The sequence below is a fragment of the Podarcis vaucheri genome (assembly GCF_965113315.1).
Source record: "Podarcis vaucheri genome assembly, chromosome: 3".
Lineage (NCBI taxonomy): Eukaryota > Metazoa > Chordata > Lepidosauria > Squamata > Lacertidae > Podarcis > Podarcis vaucheri.
Genome location: NC_138761.1, coordinates 74,773,861 through 74,792,776, shown reverse-complemented (window position 1 = coordinate 74,792,776; position 18,916 = coordinate 74,773,861). Strand labels below are relative to the sequence as shown.

General features: G+C 43.1%; 2 protein-coding genes across 2 annotated transcripts in view; one reads left to right on the top strand and one right to left on the bottom strand.

The window, feature by feature from the left end:
* Positions 1–2,239, bottom strand: part of SEC63 (SEC63 homolog, protein translocation regulator) — a 29,303-nt gene extending 27,064 nt beyond the window's left edge. Inside the window, exon 1 of the mRNA XM_082218487.1 lies at positions 1,976–2,239. Within this exon, the coding sequence (XP_082074613.1) occupies positions 1,976–2,099 (124 nt within the window). The 5' untranslated portion in view covers positions 2,100–2,239. The remainder of the gene's footprint in view (positions 1–1,975) is intronic.
* Positions 2,240–6,217: 3,978 nt separating this feature from the next.
* LOC309528944 (uncharacterized protein) lies at positions 6,218–14,406 on the top strand. The gene is made up of 4 exons (XM_082216595.1): positions 6,218–6,224; positions 6,596–6,677; positions 7,833–7,964; positions 13,770–14,406. The coding sequence occupies exons 2-4, from the start codon at positions 6,605–6,607 to the stop codon at positions 13,964–13,966; spliced, it is 402 nt and encodes a 133-aa protein (XP_082072721.1). The 5' UTR covers positions 6,218–6,224; positions 6,596–6,604; the 3' UTR covers positions 13,967–14,406.
* Positions 14,407–18,916: the final 4,510 nt, after the last annotated feature.

The following is an 18,916-nucleotide window of genomic DNA, read 5'->3' as shown; positions in this document are numbered from 1 at the left end:
TGAAAAGAGGATGTTAAAGCAGGTTCTAATTCAGAGCCAGTCAGAAACAGAAAATTATTCAGAATTCCTTGGCAGTATCTCTTTCTTTTCAGGAAAAGGTTGGCTAGGAATCCGGCAAAGATGCTTTAGATATATGCATCACCAGCCACATATCAGGAAACTAGACAGCTTCAATCTAGCTTCAGGATCCCATTAGACTAATGATTTCAGATGATGCTAAGGGATGAAGAAAAAAATAGCCATAAAATCCAGGAAGACAGATTCAAAACTTAGGACGTGTCCTTCTTAGAATGTATTGTATTACTTAACATAGTACAATGGTGTATTGTAAGGAAGAATGCCACATAAGACAGGGATGGTTGCAAATACAGTTTCCCTCATTTTGGGACTTTTGCAATAATGCATTGGGTCGAATGAAAACTGTCTGCCCAGTTCTGCTATCAGTTTTTTTATCAACTTGTATCCTGAAGGAAACACTTATTATTTTAGGTGTTCTGTGTCCTAACAGATATTCTATTAGAATATCAGGTTAATGAACTTTCAAAATGTGTGCACAAATGACATGAAGATCAAAATACGTGTTATTGGCTTTAGGATCAGCCATTGCTGGCATCTGTAAACAGCTACTTTAGATACTGACAAAAACTAATACTTGTTGCAGCACCTTAACAAAAAAATTCAGCTGAGCAAAGAGGCTCCTGAAGTGTAAGATGTTACAAAATGATTCCCTACTTATTTCTGCCTATTTATTAATAGAACCAAGTAACAAAATTGGTTTTTTGGCTGGTTAGTCTTTTAAACCTCCATGACTTCACAACCTCTGTAACAAGGGGTGCAACAAGGGATGCTCAGTATCTATGAGATACTATTATTTGCTGGCTGGTTTGCTGCAAAGGTCAGGAGCAGGTTTCTCCTCCTATCTAGCTTCAGAAAAACTCACAGCCTCTCAAACTTTCCAACAATGTTTGCATCCTTGTCCATAATGACATATGTTCTAAATACTGAGAAGCAGCAAACATTCCCCAATAGTCGTCTAGGAGCCTGGAAATTAAAACTACAAAGTCGAATGGGGTGTGGAGTACAGTGTACTAACTACTAAGTTCTCAAGTGAAGATTCGTTTTAGGCTAAAAGCTACACCTAAACAGAGCTTGATACAAACCTATTTATTCTGAAGCACTCACTGAAATGATAGGGATCGTTACTTCACATCTTTATCACGCTACAAGCTACTACAACTTCCTCCCAAGGCAGCTTCACAGTGCACAGGCAAAGAAGCCATGTAATGAAGATTGCTTGGCCCTTATCTCTCTCACGCTCACAATCAGGAAGAAAAAAGTATTCCCTTTCAACATGAAAGCTCCTAACCCACTTAAACGGAGCAGTCCGTGATATCTTCCCCAGATAGATCAAGCACTGAATATAGGACTCTGATCTGGAGTATATAGTCAGTGAGTGCATCCAGCGAAGTCAACGAGGGCTGCCTGCTCCACGTATACGTAAGCCTTAGGCTTTCATTCCACGCGTTCATATTGGCTTCCTTTCACACGTGACACCCCAAACGCACCTGATGTGCATTTGCAGGTCCTGCAACATGAAAACCTGCAAGCCAAAACACCTACATTGATATGTTCCTTTTTAAAATACATAAATACCCCACTCTTGTTCTAGGATTCCTCTGCCCACTTCCAGAGGCTCGACCCAAACAGCTGGAGGAAAAGAGAGCCTCGACTGGCAGCCCTTTCCGGAGTGTGGCAGCGGCGTGAGACCGGCAGCGTCTTCCCAGCAGCTCAGCTGAAGGAGCTCGGGGAGGGAGAGCACGAAGCCCCTCGAGGGGACGCTGAGGGGCGGGAGGCGGGCTTCCCGGGACCCGCCGGAGGAGAGGGACGGGGCTCGCCACCCACACGCGGCGGCGCCAGGCCCACCGCGGCCGGAGGAGCTGGGGCGGCGGCGGCTTCGCCCTCGCCTACTACTCACCCGAGTGCTGGTCCCGAGGCCACAGGTAGTAGGTGGCGGGGATGACGATGAGGGCCACGAAGCTGGTGAGGAAGTAGAAGAAGGTGTTGCCGCTGTCATCGTACTGGAACTGCTGCCCCGCCATGGCCGCTCACACGCCCCGCCCCCCTCGGCTCTCCTCTCCCGGCGCTCGCCGCTCGCCTCCAGCCAGCGCCAGGCGAAGCAGCGCCCGCTCCGGGGATCCCGCGAGAACAGGAGCAGCGCCCGCCTGCCTGCCTGCCCCACCCACTGGCCTCTGGAGCGCGTCCGCCCGCTTCGCCCCCCCGCCCCCCACCACCTCTTCCTCTCGCTCTCCCACTTCGGCCCCCAGCAGCGCCAGCGCTAGCAGAGGAGGGAGACGTGTCGCTGCGCAGGCGCCATCGCCACCATTGTGACGTCGCGCGCGCGCTTCCGGTTCCTGGGCCCCGGTCGCCCCGGATTGGCTGAGCCAATCCAGCGGGTTGCGAGGAGGAGGAGAGAGGAAGCCTGAACGACTAGAAGCATTCGGGTGGAGGGGGGGTATCAGTCGAAGGAGGGAGAGGCTGTGCGAACGTTTTTCTTTTGCTTTTAAGGCCTTTTTTTCCCTCTTTGCTACGACTTATTTGCAACGGACGTGTATCTTGGTTTGTAAGCCGCCTTGTGGGCAATATAGGAAGGCGGCATACAAGTGAAATGCGGGGTGGGAATGCAACGAGGGTCTCTTTCAAGGCTGCGCTGGCAGCTGGCGAACTTTCCCTTCTTCTATCGCTCTTTGACTGCAGAGAACTCTTATTAGGAATTTTTAAAAAATGGAGGAGACGTTTCTGATCATACTTACCCGTTCAGAAAGCATATCAAAAATGCAACAGTGTATTTTGAATTATTTTAGTGGACCAGATGATAACAGCTGTATCTCCTGGTTTTTCCCCCTAACTAGCGCCTTATACTACGCGGGTGGCGCTGTGGGTAAATCCTCAGTGCCTAGGACTTGCCGATCGCATGGTCGGTGGTTCGAATCCCCGCAGCGGGGTGAGCTCCCGTCTTTTGGTCCCAGCTCTTGCCCACCTAGCAGTTCGAAAGCACCCCTAAGTGCAAGTAGATAAATAGGTACCGCTTTATAGCGGGAAGGTAAACGACGTTTCTGTGTGCTGTGCTGGTGCAGGCTCGCCAGAGCAACTTCGTCACGCTGGCCACGTGACCCGGAAGTGTCTCCGGACAGCGCTGGCCCCCGGCCTCTTGAGTGAGATGGGCACACAACCCTAGAGTCGGACACGACTGGCCCGCAAGGGCAGGGGTACCTTTACCTTTTAGCGCCTTTTACTATGTGTGTGGGTTTGTCACAATAGCTTCTAAACATCCCTTTCCCCCCAGTAATGGATATACTATTCTACTGCTTGCAGCCAGCATCAGTGGGCAAACTTGGATAGAAGGTATCTGCCCCTAATTAGTACTCCCCACCTTCCGTTACATTTTTGAGCAAGCACACAGGTATTTTTGTACCTGTACAAAAGCAAAAAAAAGTGTGCACCTACAGTACATCAAGATTTGCTTGGGACCCCGCTACAGCACTTCTGAAACAAGAAAACCTCAGTCCATTTTGCTTTCAATTCTGCTCAGCAGCCAAATCTTATTTCAGTAGGGAAAGTACAATTCAATGTTATAGGGAAAAACCTGAAAACATCCATAACTTTTTCACAGGTCTAGATGAAATTTGCAGGCATATTAGCCTTTCTGGAGTAGATAACATGCATCAAATTTCTCTCATTGGCCAACCAGATGCCTGTGGGAAACCTGCAAGCAGGACCTGGGTACAAAAGCATTTTGCCTGCTTGTGATTCCCAGTATTCAGAGGCATACTGCTTCTCTCCATGGAAGGAGAACATAGCAATGGAGGCTAGTAGCCATTGGTAGCCTTATATACTCCATGAATTTGTCCGATCCTCTTTTGAAGCCATCCAAGCTGTGGGCCATCACTACCTCCTGTGGGAGCAAGTTCCATGCTGCTTGGGTCTTGTTTCCTGGTTTCCCACAGGCATCTGATGGCTGGCCACTGTCAGAACAGAATGCTGGACTAGATGGGACTCCGGCCTGTTCAGCAGGCTCTTCTTACGCTCTTTCAAATCCAAGGTTTCATTTCTAATAGGTAACCACCAATTTAGACCCTAATAGCATATATCTAAAATTAGCTTTGTGTTTGTATATATTTTTAAGTATGGCTCCATTGAGAGTGGGAGGGAGATGATTTAGTACTGATCCTTAAAAGGAGCTGAGGTGATACTAGCGTTTCTTCATCTGTTTGTTGGGGGAGTTCACACTGCTTCCAAGCTGCAATGCAGCAAGCTTCCTTGACTGTTTGACCTCTTTGACAACAGAGGGAAACAGAATATAGAGCTGGATTTTTTGAAAAGCATTTATTTTTCCCTGTATGCTTTAATATACATGTAGCTAGAACAGCATTTACAGTGTTAAAAGTGTGGGAGGAAAATAATGAGATCCGTAACCCACGTGCAGGTAATTAACAAAAGAATATAAAGTCTCATCCACTGCTCCCCCTCCCCCGGAAACCTGCTGTTTACCACTTAATTGGAACAACATTAAACAGTAGGTTTTCCCAGGGGAAATGGTGGGACAAACAAAAAACTTGGACTTGTGCCTAGAAAGCATGGGACAAGCGCAAGTGTGGACAAGCCCTAACAGCAAAAGAGGGGTAGCACAAAGAATCAACAAAAAACAGAAGGCTGATATCAGAACCAGAACTCCAAATAGTACTCATCTATTGTCTGTATACTGCCCAACACACTTCAATAACAACCTTCATTAAGGACAACTTCTATATCGTGTAGTGCAATCCTATGCATTTTTACTGTGTGGAATGGCCTTATTCCCTAGCAAGTATGTTAGGCATTGCAGCTTTTTCTGGTATCTCAGCAGAACAGACTACAGATTAAGACGTGTGAAACACCTGTAGTAAGTCAGCTACAGTCCTCAACATTATAATGTGCTGCAAGCATAAAGAATGTGTTACTGAACCACATGGGGCAATTTGAGTGTTACAGTAGTGAGTGCATTTGACTATCAAATAAAGCTCACTCCAGTCTTACTTATTGAGTTCATGGGAAAGGTGAAATTTGAACCTGGTACTTTTCTTGTTCTTGTCTCTTAGCTACCATGTACAATCTCTCCTATGAAATCCTGCAGCCCCAGCAGGCATGGTCTGGAATGGCAGGAGTTGTAGTGCAGCAACTTATGGAGGACCCTTGGCTACCCAGCCGTGGTCTGTATTCAAAAAATTAAATATCAAACCAACTGGGGGTGTTTCTATAGCTAGCATTGTTTAATATTTCTGAACTGGAATTTAACAATGCAGTGAATTTGGCCAGGGATCTGCAGAAAAGTAAATTGCATCTTGTTGGACATTTGAGAGGCCTAGCTGGTGACATTTGCTTACAGGCATTGGAAAGCAAAGCTGCCAACAGAACAATGAAAGGTGAGCAAGCAAAGTGTTTTGATAAACAGATGAGATTCACCACCAAATGTAGCACAAAAGGATTATCTAACCACAAAGACATTTACAAAGGATCATATAAAATGAGTATCTGTATTTGCCAACCTCCCATTGTGCAGAAGTCAAAAGGAAAAGATGGAAAATGGGAGGCCAGATTGTCAGGGCTACCAAATCCAGGTCAAACCTGTATAGCTTACAGCAAAACCTGGAGCTAGAAGAACAGGTAGGAACAGGAAGCATAGATTGAAATAAGCAAAGCTCAAGCCAGGCTGCATAGCAATTGTTTTACACAGATAATTTTATTCCTCCTTTTAAGGATGTTGCGTAAACAGGAATATTCATTCAAGCATAGTACTGTACCATAGCATAACATCGCAACAATGAGCCCAGACACCCTCCAGGTTCCTGTGTTTCTCCACCTCCCACTCTTTATCTCCTGTGGTCATAAGGAGGAGTCCATAAGTACTTGCTTCCATTTCCAATTAACCGCAAATTGCCATGTCATCCAGAGCTGGTCAAACTGGCAAATTTAACCATTGTTAGTGGAAACAAGCCAGTTTCTAACAATAGATTATGAAGTTGGTTGGTTTTCACTAACCATAGTGAATGTTAACTCCAATTTAGGGATCAGATTACTTGCTAAAATGCTGTCAATTTAAAAATCCCTCCGTTACAGCCATACTGGGGGAGGAAGAGGAGAGTGCACAAGCTCAACAAGGGGGTAGGCTCAGTTTTGCAATGATAAAGGTGAGTCTTCTGTCTGGTTTAGTCTTCTGTCCAAACAATGTCCTTGAAAGGGAACTTCTGTGAACAATCAGAATAGGTTTTCAGAACCAAAGATGGAGCAGGAGGTCTTCCATGGACAAAAGGTATGTGATTATAGTCCTGACTTCAGAATGCATCACTGTCACCTTGCTAAAGTAACGTGGTGAGGTAAAAAGGAAGAAAGCATGCTGCCTCCCAGGGCCGTCAACTCTTAGCTTTCTTTAAAATAGAATAAAAAGTTCAATCAGAAAATTGAGAAGAAAGTTAAGAGCACAAAATGTGGAAGCAGCTCCAAGACTTCAATACTTGGCAGCCTGTAACATTGCTAAGGATGTTTATGCACTTTTCCTAAGCAATCAGAAATGTTGACCACTCAGGAGGAGGCCCTCCCAGAACAGCAGAAAAAGGACAAGCTAGATGGTAGAGGGTACTGGGGTGAGTTTGTTTAAGCATTTTGCCCCTGTGTGCATTATTTCATTCACTCAACAAGTGTGCTGCCTTTACAAAATGAAACACAGTTGGCTGGCTTTAATATGTTTTATTGAAAAGTAATTCCTTGAAATAAATGAGACCTCATCCCTGCTTAGAAAAAAACGATGCTATTGCACACCTGTACACTCAGGTTTTCCATGTCTCCCACCCAACCACTACTAGGCTGTTCATCATCACTGGGCTGTTATTTTAATACTGTGTAGTTGCCATAAACAAAAGTATAAAATCCAAAATGAATCATCAAATGCCTTATAGCTGCAGCAAGTTAGAATTCCTATAGACTAGAACACAGATAGCTTTTTTTGTTTATTAAGGTTAGCAAAACATATTGTGTGCATGTTTTGCTGAGAGTTGTGGCATTGTACATAAATGTTATTTGTTGTTGTATATTTGTAGCTTGAGATTTCTCCCATGTGCTCAAGGCTGTGTGCATTGTCTTTCTCTTCCCACTTTTATCTTGACAGCAGCCATGTGAAAATTCAGACACCAAAGTGGGCAGGGAGCCTTAAGAGCCTAATGCACAAAACTCTTTGAATCTGCACCTGTGCCTGCTGAGGAGGCTTGCTAACAAAATAGGGGAAGGGACTCCCTGATATTGCTTGCTGGAGAGGGACAAGGTTTGGAAGAGGTGCTCCTCCATCACCTCTGTTGGTAGGGAAACCTATACCTCTACAGAGGTCCCTGCTGCACCCACAAGAACGTTTAGGGCCCCAAATGGGGTGTTCTGCTAAAAATCCAAGAGAAATCACACCAACCACGATGTTGTGCCCTTCTCAGCACAAACAAACAGGGCTTCAGATGTAGCAGTAGATTCTGCATGTTCACCAACTTGGGATTCTTCTCTTAGTCTTCTAATAAAAACCAGAGAGTGAGTGTGAAAAGGATAGACAGGTGGCATGAATAATAGTCCAGGGAGAAAATGTGGGTTATCTATGAAAAGACATTCCGTATCATTTAATTCGCTCCACTGAAATTGACAATTGATTTGCCTGACCTTTTTTCCCCAATTTCTCCAAAGTACAGAGAGAGTGAGAGAGAGGAGGAAATTGGCATCAATGAAATTGACAAGACTTTCCCTTGACCTTGTCACCTTCCCAGCAGGGGTGGATGACGGAAATGGCAGTGGGGCATGCAGTGCAGAAGAAAAGCGAGCGAGGCATTGTTCAAGCTGTCTCCAACCACAGCATGATGGAATTGCATCCATGGCCGCTGAGGCAGTATCCAAGCTGGGTAAGTCATGAATGCTTTCTCCCACATAGCTAGAGGGGTGGTTGTAGCAGTGAAAGCGAGAAGAACTCATGAGCTGCAATGATGGCATTACCTGAAGTGGAGGAAGAACGTTTGAGCACTCATTGAAGTGAATGAAAATGTGTGTGTGACTTCTACCTAAGTCGGCTGCTTTGGTTTCAGGGCCCTCACTAAACAGCAGCTCCAAAGCTGCTAGAAGTTGTGCAGAGTTCTCCGGAATTGCATGTGATCAGCAGATGGCACTCTAACTACACTAAACCTAAAGCTTCCTTTGTCGTAGCTGTTGTCAGCTAGGCCAAATTGCATGTTGCCTAAGGATGGTGCATCTAGGTTGTACAGGGAAGAATATTATCCTTTCCAATAGATTTAGGAGAAGAGCAAACGGTTCCACCTAGACAGGTTTGGATGACACACGTTTCACTATAATAATAATAAAAAAATATTATTTATACCCCACCCATCTGGCTGGGTTTACCCAGCCACTCTGGGCGGCCTCCAACAAAATATTAAAATACAATAGTATAGAAAGAAAAGACAGAGTAGCTCTTTGTGAGCCCTCTAGAAACACCTGTAACTAGGTGAAACAGAGTCAATGGAAACATCACTCTTTATGGCATAGGTGAGCAGTGGTTTTTTCATCCCCGATAAAACAATTTGTAAAATCAGCTTTCATTCATATACCCTTAAACAGTGCTTTTTTTCTAAAAAAAAAAAATTGTTTAGGGGTACTCTTACTTTGACTCAAGAAAATCACCATTTTAGAGTTCAAATCGGGAAAAATACAGTAAATGGACAAAAATACAAAAATTCACAAAATGTTTAGGGGTATCCGTACTCCTCTCCTGCCAGCTTAGCAGTTCAAAAGTATGTCAAAGTGCAGGTAGATAAATAGGTACCATTCCAGCGGGAAAGTAAACGGCGTTTCCGTGTGCTGCTCTAGTTCGCCAGAAGTGGCTTAGTCATGCTGGCCACATGACCCGAAAGCTGTACGCCAGCTCCCTCGGCCAATAAAGCGAGATGAGCGCCGCAACCCCAGAGTCCGCCATGACTGGACCTAATGGTCAGGGGTCCCTTTACCTTTACCTTTAACCTACAGCTTTCTAAGATTCAGTTGTTTTGAGTTGGTCAGTTTGTTGGCCTGACCACTTTAATTGGCTTCAACAACTTCCACGGTGAAATGGGAAGATAAGGTCTTCTTCTTCTTTGGCGATCACTCGTAGCCACGTTAGATTGTCTTCCATAAACACGGTTTTAACAATGTGCAACTTTCTCCTGATTGAAGTGCAGAGTGTTTGAGGACCGGGACATTCACAGGGAAACCAAAATGCTTGTTTACAAAGCTATTGTACTACCAACCTTACTATATGCTTGTGAAACATGGACCACTTCTAAATGCCATCTCCAACTCCTCAAAGATAAGGTATATCAGTTTGTATCCAAAGAAGTTGCCCCGTATTTATGCAAGGATTGCCACTTATGCAACAGAATGTCCACTCCTTCTTTGCCTGCACACACACACACCCCAAATCTGTCCTTGAAGTTACTCCAACCATCTGGAGCAGATTCGGAGGAGGTAGAGTGCAAAAAGAGGAAGAGCAAGAGTCCTTGCGCAAATGGAAGAGCTTTGTTAGATAACAACACATTGGTTTTCTTAAGTAAGCTCATCTTCCCCTGGTATTGGTTCAGCAAGCCTGGAGCTTTCTGGATACTTCCAGGAACCTACAATGCATTTCTGCTTCATATTGTTCCACCATCCAAGAGATGTCTCTCTCTACCTTTGTGAGACTTATTCAAGAAGAGGGAGGGGGAAGGTTGAGCACTTTGAGAAGTGTGGGATTTACTGCTGTGTTTCAAAGGAATTAGAACAGAGCAGCAATATTGTAAACAAGCACAATGAAAGCTGGAGAGGTCGCTGCTGCATCTTTGGAAATTAACAAGGGTTGTGATTAATTCTAGCAACTGGGGCCCTAGGAATTATGAGGACAGGCACAACAAAGATGCAGTAAGTAGATTATCTGAAAAGCCTTTTTTTCTCAGTTCCCCTTGTTTGTTTAAATTAGAAATTTTAAGCTAGCCTCTTAAACGTGGCCTAGCCTTTTATTATTATTTGGGGGCAGGGGAGGGTAAAGAAGTATATTTCAAAATGGAGTGATGCTGCAAGTCAAACAATGGGCATTCAGAAGACTTTAACAGTGTGGATTTTGAAATTTGACCTTTTACATTGGGGAAGACAGAAGAGAATGGTTCACTAGCATATCCCAATTGGTCAGATGTTTCCCAAGCTGATTCCAAGCTAGCAGCTCAAATTATCTTGGCTCAGACTTGCCTTTCCCTCTTGAATTAACATTTTCCAAAAAAAGGTGCTTCTTTCTCATTCCGACCATTTGGAACCACTATTGTGATTTTGAATATTGTAATAGCATACCATTTGCATATTTGATTCTCAGGTTTTATAATAGATAAATATCAAAGTTTACTTTCCCCTGTGAGATTTGTCATTTAATGTGGCTAATCATTCAGTCTTGAATCAAGGTAAACAAAAGACAACCGATTCCATTTTTAATAGGGGATCCAGAGTTGGGATATAAAGTCACATGATTTACCAGTACCTTTGTGTATGTTGTTGTTATTCTTACTGCTATTTATATTGATCGGTAGGATTTTCCACATGTGCGAAGAATCAATAGCCTTTTCTACATCTTACTACTGCTCATTCTTCTGGGCTAGATGCCAATATTGCTTTCGCTAGCTAGGGAAGTAATTTTGGTGGGTGGGTGGCGGTTGAGGGCTGGTTACAGGAACAGCAGCTATGAAGTGATAGAAGGGATTGTGACTCCTGCCTCGCACAACCTCTTTTTTTAATTCTTCTCTGCATATAATCATTACCAGTAATTGGAGGGTGGGGGGCGGACTAAAAATAAAACTCCTGCTGCAAAAGAGTGAACTTTGTGTGGGAAAGAGCAAGTGCTTTTTTGCAAAGCAGAAAAAAACATTAAAATTCATACTGGAGGAAAAGAGCAAGCAAACTGGTCTCACAGACCTGGTCTTCTGTTCTCACATCACAACTATCCTTCTGCTACACAACATGCCACCACCCTCCCCCACTGGCTGTTCAAGATGGCTGAGTCATCCCAAGTTATTTGTCCTGCACCTGGGATGGGTAAAAAGTAGATGGGGTCTGTTTGGTACACTGCCGTGTAATTTACAGTAGCTCAGCCAGGATTTCAGAGTCCCAATAGCAGCAGGAAAAAGCCTTCATCACACACACACACCACACACAAAAATGGGAACACTAATTCAGATATGGATTCCTTTAAACTTGTATCGCAAAGCCAGTGTATGGTTCGTGAAGTATGGTCCGTGCTTTTTTCTGGAGGTACTCAAGGGTATGCAGTAGCAGCACCTTTTTTTCCTAGAAGAAAAGCACTGAGTATGATAGATACATCCAGTGCTTTTTTTCTGGGGCGACGCAGGGGGACGCATACCCCTAAACATTTTGTGAATCTTTGTACTTTTGTCCATTTACTGTATTTATTTTTCCCAGTTTGAACTATAAAATGGTGGTTTTCTTGAGTCAAAATGAAAGTACCCCTAAATATTTTTTTTAGAAAAGTAATACTGGATACATCAGTTCCACTCCCTGAGCCACCAACTTGCTGGCTTTATCAAACACTGAACCAGTAATTTGCACCTGGCTCTGGTTGGTGGACCTCAGGCTTGTAGTAATGACAACACCCCAAACAGATCCTGCAAGATCGAAGTGAAACCAGCTTCCCTCAGCTTAATGGGGGTTGATGGGATGGTGGGCAGGGGTGGGGAAACTGAAAAGGTCATGGCATGTCAGGTGAAGGCATCCCCATTTCGTCTCATACCCCAAAAGTGACTATTCTGCAAGGTCTGCAGTAGAACTACTGGTTTATGTCTAAGGTACCCTACCAATCAGAGTGGAGTTTGGCTTCCAAGACTCCCCATAACTTTACATTAGCAGTGCTGCTGCCCTGATAGCCAGCCCCACCCGCCAGCCTTTCTTGGGCATCAGCATTTCCCTACTCAACTACCCAGTATCTAAGCCCTGACCCTGCGTGCATCCAAAATCCTCTCATTTCCCAAATCAACTTGGCTATTCATCTCCTTCCAACTACACTAATCATACCCTGCTGTCCCATGTTTCCTTCTCTACTGGTCATACCACCCACCGTTCCATCCCCTTCCTGCAAACACGGCCAAGGTGGAAGGTCCAAATTCTGCTCTGCTTCACTCCAACAGACTTCAATCCGCCCTCCTAAACTTTCTGAACTCCTCCATGGCATCTCCACAGCTGCTTTATAGGGAGAGGCTGAGGTATGTGGCACCAACCATTGCTCTGTAACCCTTTTTGCTTGGCTAACTGCCCTCACTTCCTAGTCCTGAAAATGGTGTAAATACTTCTGTGGGTTGAAGCAGGAAATCCACATGCTGCATCGCAGACCTTCCAAGTGCCCCTGTTTTCCAGGAACATCCCTGATTTAGAGAAGCCGTCCCAGTTTCTGGTTTGATCCCGGAATGCCCTGCTTTTCCTTAGGGTGTCCCTATATTCATTGGAGAAATGTTGGAGAGTGTGGAGTTATCCGACCCCTGAGCCATCTGAAGGCAATCCTGTAAAGGGAAGTTTTTTAATGTTTAATGTTTTCTATATGGCTGCCCAGAGTGGCTGGGGCAACCCAGTAAGATGTGTGGGGTATAAATAGTAAAATTATCATTATGGCAAAGGATGTCCCTATTTTCATCGGAGAAATGTTTGGAGGGTATGGCATTGGGGACTCCAAGGAGCCTGATAAGTCTCCTGGGCCTTCCATTTAACAGCCCTGGAGCCTATTAACACTTTCTTAAATATTAAGTGAAGCCAGCCAGCAGATGGCAGCAGGACACATTACAGTTGTTTTTAAAGAAATTGGTAGCTTCAGAACACAACCTTTGCAGGGGACACCATACTAAGGGCCACTTCACAAATTAATTTATCTCTTGCATAATGATGTTGTTATATCTTGTTCTGTATTTTTAAAGGGGGGCAGCTTTTGCAAAATGTGCTGAATCTGAATAAATAAAAACAAAGCAACTTGAAAGCACAGCTCAGCACGATTCCCAGTGTTTGGGAGTGGGGCAGGAAACATCTAAGCGCAGACTTACTCCTTCATTCATTTAGGCTGAGAGAGAGAGCGATTTGCCCAGGAACACCCAATGAGTTTCTTGGCTGATAGGGGATCTGAACCCTGGGCTTCCAACACTCCATCCACTGCAATAAACTGCCTGTACCTCCCACCATCCCTGATCATTGGGCATGCTGGCTGCGGCTGATGGTGGAGTCCAATAACTTTTGGAGGTCCACCCTTAATCTAAAAGGTAAATGGAAGTAGGAGGCTTGTGAAGTAGAAGTTTGTAAGATACAGAGACCTCACATCAGTTGCTGATACTTCCAAAATGATGAAAAATAGTGGGACCTGCAAGGCAGCTTGTTTTTTAAACGTTATGTATGGTGCCTAGTAATATTAGAAATAAAGGAATGAGGAAAAGAGCCAGCAAGAAGAAAAGATACAGCAGTGTCGCTTGTACAGAGTATGAAAAAACTGAAACTCATAATGAACAGAACCACATAAAAATGGGATTATTATTTTTTTAAATGAAACTTTCTAGCACAGAGAAAGTCAGTGCTGTTTTAGAAAGTACTCTAAAACCTGAAAAAATACAATGAATGTACTTTTGTAAATCTAGAAAATCTTTAATAAAAGTTTTTGGGGGTTTTTAAAAAAGAGGAACTCACCATGAAAGCCTCCCTGGTTCTCTTACAGTGGCAATGGCGCCCACCTGAAAGGTGCTGGAACAAGAGTTTCAGCGAGTTGCAGGTGAAAAAAGCCCTGGAGATAGTTCATATTGTTCTGCCTGCTGCTGAAGTTTCCCAACCCAGGGGCCAGGATACTCCAAGGAGGCCACAGGTGAAAATCACATAAATGGGGAGCCACAAAGGGAAGTCAGAAGTGAAGAAAACAGAGAAGTGACCGAGAAAAGAAAACAGAAAATGGAGAAGAATGGACAGAGGAGTGACCGTGATTCCCAGGGGATGGATCGCCGCATGTTCTCTGCAGCAACTTCGCTTCAGCTTCTTCCTCCCTCCCACTTCTGCCTTCCACTGCTACGTGCACCAAGCTGTCCGCATCTCATTTGTCAAGGGCAAGGTGTGTGGCTGCAGCAGTGTTAGTGTGTGGGGTGCTGTTTCTTCGTGCAAATATTTCTGCAAAAGAAGGTGTGTTGCTGCATGCAAGAGTTACTCAGCCTAACACAGAATTGCCTTAATATAATGAACAGAGGTGATAATCAGTGATCCCTCACAGCAATACAACCGGATATTAAAAAGCTTGTTTCTGGTCATCAAGCACGAGGGTCACATTGATCGAGAAATACTTAAAGTTTAATTGTTTATGTAATTGTATTTTGTATAAATTATTAAAATTATCTACAAACAAAACATTTAAATAGCTACTTTTTTACCGGTAGGACAGAGGGCCACAGGAAGGAAACAAAGTCGGAAGGGGGCCACAGTTGGAAAAGGATTAAGAAACACTGATCTAGGTCATGGAAGCATATAGAGCAAAATATGTCAAATGCTAAGAAGTTGGTGCACTTCAGGTGTGTCACCTTACTAGTAGGAAGTTCCCTGAATACCTCTGGAAATGAATGGGGGTAAATTTATTTGGTTAGCTCTCCTCAGAAATTCACACTTCTCTGAATTCTGTGATGCAGTTCTCCAACCAGAAAAACTACATTCCAAAATGTCCATTAGGAAAAAGTGCTCACAAACACAAAATATACATTTTTGAGAAAATAATATGCAAATATGCATTTTATTGGAGGAAATTGGTTGCAAAAAATGTGTATATTTGAAGAAATATGCACTAAATGCATATTAATTTTCATGATTACGTTTTTTGAAAAAAAAATCTTCTTTGGCAATCACTCATAGCCGAGTAAGATTGTCTTCTATAAACACGGTTTTAACAATGAATCCGTAAGTGACTGTGGAGGCCAATTCTGGATCCACACGTCCTTCCACAGTGGGGACATTGGTTTCCGGTCGGGAGTTGATCATGGCGTGGATTTGCCAAGCATGCCTTCCTCTTAGCTCATTCTCCCTTGCATCCTGAGTTTCAGTGTCTTCAAAGCCCATGACACCTTTGGTAAAGGCTGTTCTCCAACTGGAGTGCTCGCAGGCCAGTGTTTCCCAGTTGTCAGTGTTTATACTACATTTTTAAAGATTTGCCTTGAGACAGTCTTTAAACCTCTTTTGTTGACCACCAGCATTACACTTTCCATTGTAAAAATGGGTCAAACTGAAGAAAACTGGAGAAGTGGGGGGGGTGAGAAGCTGAGAGAAAATAAATTGACACACTCAGACCATCTCTAAATCTTGATAACTAGATTATTTAAAGAGGGGAAACTAATGCATTTGAAAAGGATCCAAATTTACAGAAACAGTCAATATTATTGTTTTAAGCCATTCTTCAGTGACTGCTGTGTTGTTTTAAACCATGCACAAAGCAGAGGTGTGTACTGAGGTCTCCACAATATATATATATTTATTGTGGCTACCCTGAATAGTTTAAATCATTCCAGCAGATTTATAATACTTGGATTTTTTGTTAGATTTGATTTATTGAGGTGTAACTAACTACACGTCAAATTCCAAAGTAATCACTGAAGATGACGGATTTGCTAAGGAGGTGAAAAGCAGTCTCCCTCTTTTCTTTCCTCAAAAGATTAAATAACTGACACAGGATCCAAGACGTAAGACAGGCATATATTAAATAGTGAATTCTTGCAGCCAATTTCTAAAGCCCCTGTTCAAAATACTGGTATCTGATGGAAATGTTGACAATACTCTTAATGTGAGCAACGTCAAGGGGACACTGCTATGATTTTAACAAAGCTGTCAGATTAGGTGACTGAGTGGTTACAGCATGATATTAATACAACTTCTTAACCGACAATTAGTTAACTGGCTGCTAAAAAGAAACCGGCTTATAGGATTTCCCTAATGAATATAATGCTTTGTTTCTGGGCAAAACATATGCTGTGGATGTATAATTAGAAAAAAAGAGTTCCCCATCAAGGGAACATGTGCAGCTGAATAAAAGAGCTTATTATTATACCTGTGAGGGGTCAAAGTCTATGGGGCTGTAGCTTATGGTATTACAGCAGATTACAAAATCATTCTATTATGTTAGTCAATCTGTTTCCAAGCATCAACTAGCAGGAAGCTGTGCACTAGAAACTAACAAATAAGGCTCCCTTTGACTCTTTTCCCTCTAAGGTCTTGTGATAGGTCAGCTGTTGGTGGCATCATCATCCCAGTCAGATCACATGTCAGAACCTTTCAGTGTGCAGCTGATGCCTTTGATATTGAGAACCATCTTCCCCAACAGTCCTCAAGTGCTACTTGTTGTAGAGCCATATTCTTAAAAAGCTGGAGCCAGTGTGAAACCCATAGACAGTTAATGAAGCGGGGGGGGGGGGAGAAGCAGAGCGAACTTATACTGCATCTGACCTCTATCATAAAGCAAATTGCTCAAGAGAAAAAGTGACAAAACAGCAGCTGCCACGATCACCTTCTGTGTTTTAGCACCTGAGGACCAATGTGCACAACTATATAATCTAAGTTTACATATCTTCTGTGGAAATTATTCCACATTTTATGAACTGGCAAATACATCCTCTGGTGAAAAGTGTGGGTCTCCTCATATAGCGCACAGATCTTCAAGATGCATTTTAAAAATTGCACACCCAGCTTCAGCACCTCTTACACAATTTCTTTCTTTAGGCTTAATAATGATGATGATGTGTATTTGGGGTGTATTTTTTTTCTGAGCCCTTGTAATTAAATACATGGATAGGTATTATCCATGCCACACTGTTTAGCAGCTCATTTCAGTAGCCCCACAACAATCTCCTTTCCAGTCCATATATTGCATTATATGCATTCCAAATTCTGTTTGTTAGGTAGGAGCAAACTACAAGTTGCACTGCTGCTGTATGCCAGGAAGTCCTTTGAGAGTGCTGACTTGCACTGGGTTAAGTGAGGGAAGGGAGTGAGGTTCCCCTTAACCCTTTCCCTGCCATTTCCTTCCCTCTTGAAACTTCCTACACCACCAGTATTCCAAATCTATGTCTTCCTCAAAAACATAGAAACATTGTGGTAGTACAAGCAGCTGGGCTAGAAGCAACAGACAAAGGAAAGGTTAAGCACTGATGCAAATCCTTCCAAGAGATGCTTTGCAAGGGAGAGTTACTGAGCTAGGCTGTAATGTAGTTTACCTTCCAAGTTTTCCCCCAGCATGTCCATCTATTTTCATGTTAGTGCCCATATTTACAATGTTAGCAGAAGCCTCTCCTAGAATTTGAAAGGCAAATTCAGATCTAGCTTATACTTCCTTGACATAAATGTAATAGCACCTGCTCATTATAAATGGGACAATTTGGTCCTGTGATGCATGTTCTTCACAGTTCATGACTTTTATGTCTTTCAGAGAAGGCGCTGAAAAGAGCCATTGATATGGTTATTTAGTGGATGAGCTCCAAAGGTTCCCTTTACAGTTAATCCCTTCCATGTTTTCCATTGTATGGAAGAAACACTTTTAAAAATAACCCTGCAGGTGTTCAAGCATAGCAGTCTGAAAAATAACTAATTGTTGGGTGTATACTTTGCTTCTCCCCGCTCCAACACGAGCCTCTTGCTTCATCCGTTTATATTCCCATCGTGAAATGTCACAATCAAAGTCAGAGCATGCTATTTACAAACAGAAAGAAGACTACCAGAAAGAAGGGTCAATGGGGTTCTGGTAAGCTTCCAAGGCCTGGATGAGTCCCAGTGCAGTCCTGGGACAAGCGTTCAAAATTCTAAAGTCTGGCCTAACTTTCAAATGAACTTTGAGGCAAGAGAGAGTGGCAAAACTCTTACTCATTTCAGGAGGTGGGGAAACAATAATGACTGGATTAATATTAAAGAGCTGAAGTGTTAGTTTTTAATTAAATTTGTATAAAGCTGACATTTGCTTTCCCAAAATTGCTCCAGAAGAACCACTACATTACAACATCATTTCAGCCTAACCGTAATTAATTGGCATGATTTACCTATTTTATATGTTTTAATCCATTTAAAACATACCACTGATGAACTGGACAGCATAGTTTTTAAAAGTAACAACAAAAACTCCAAACGGCAAGCATCATTTTGAAAGGGGAGTCCCTTCCCCTTTCTCTCCTATAGGGTGGAATGCCTCATCTAAGATAACGCCAGTCAGGCCAACTATAGTATCTTTTTTCCTCCTCAATAATCTCATGAAATCCAGAAATCTATTCCAACAGTCTTCCCACAAGTGATTGCAGGATTATGTGCACTCCAATTTCCAAGCAATGAGAGATTTCAGGGGTGCCAAATACTGAATACAGAAGGGTAACAGGGTGAGCCATTTCAGCTGGAATACCTTAACCATCTCTATGGCTGTGTGTTTATCAGGACCCTGTTCTGCCTCAAACAAGATAGCAAATCTTCCTGAAAAAAACTGTGCATTAATAAACTGGCAGTGAAAAGACTGGAGGTGTCAAAGTTTTCTGCATGCTTAGAGATGAAGGCAATTACGCAGATATTATGCTAGGCAAAGAAAATTTATCTGCATAGGTCAACCTGTGCACTGTTTTGAAAGTGATGCTGCAATAGAAACACTGGGAGGGAATGTGCGTATTGCCAGCATTAACAAGCATGGCTAAACTGTTCAGCAAAGAAACATGTTTAATCTTTGCTTAAACACAACTCTGTGAATGCTGGCGAGGTCAGGGTCAGTTTGGGTTACCTATTGTATAAGCGTTGGCTGCAAATAGCTTAAGCAGGGCACAACTTTTTTTCTACA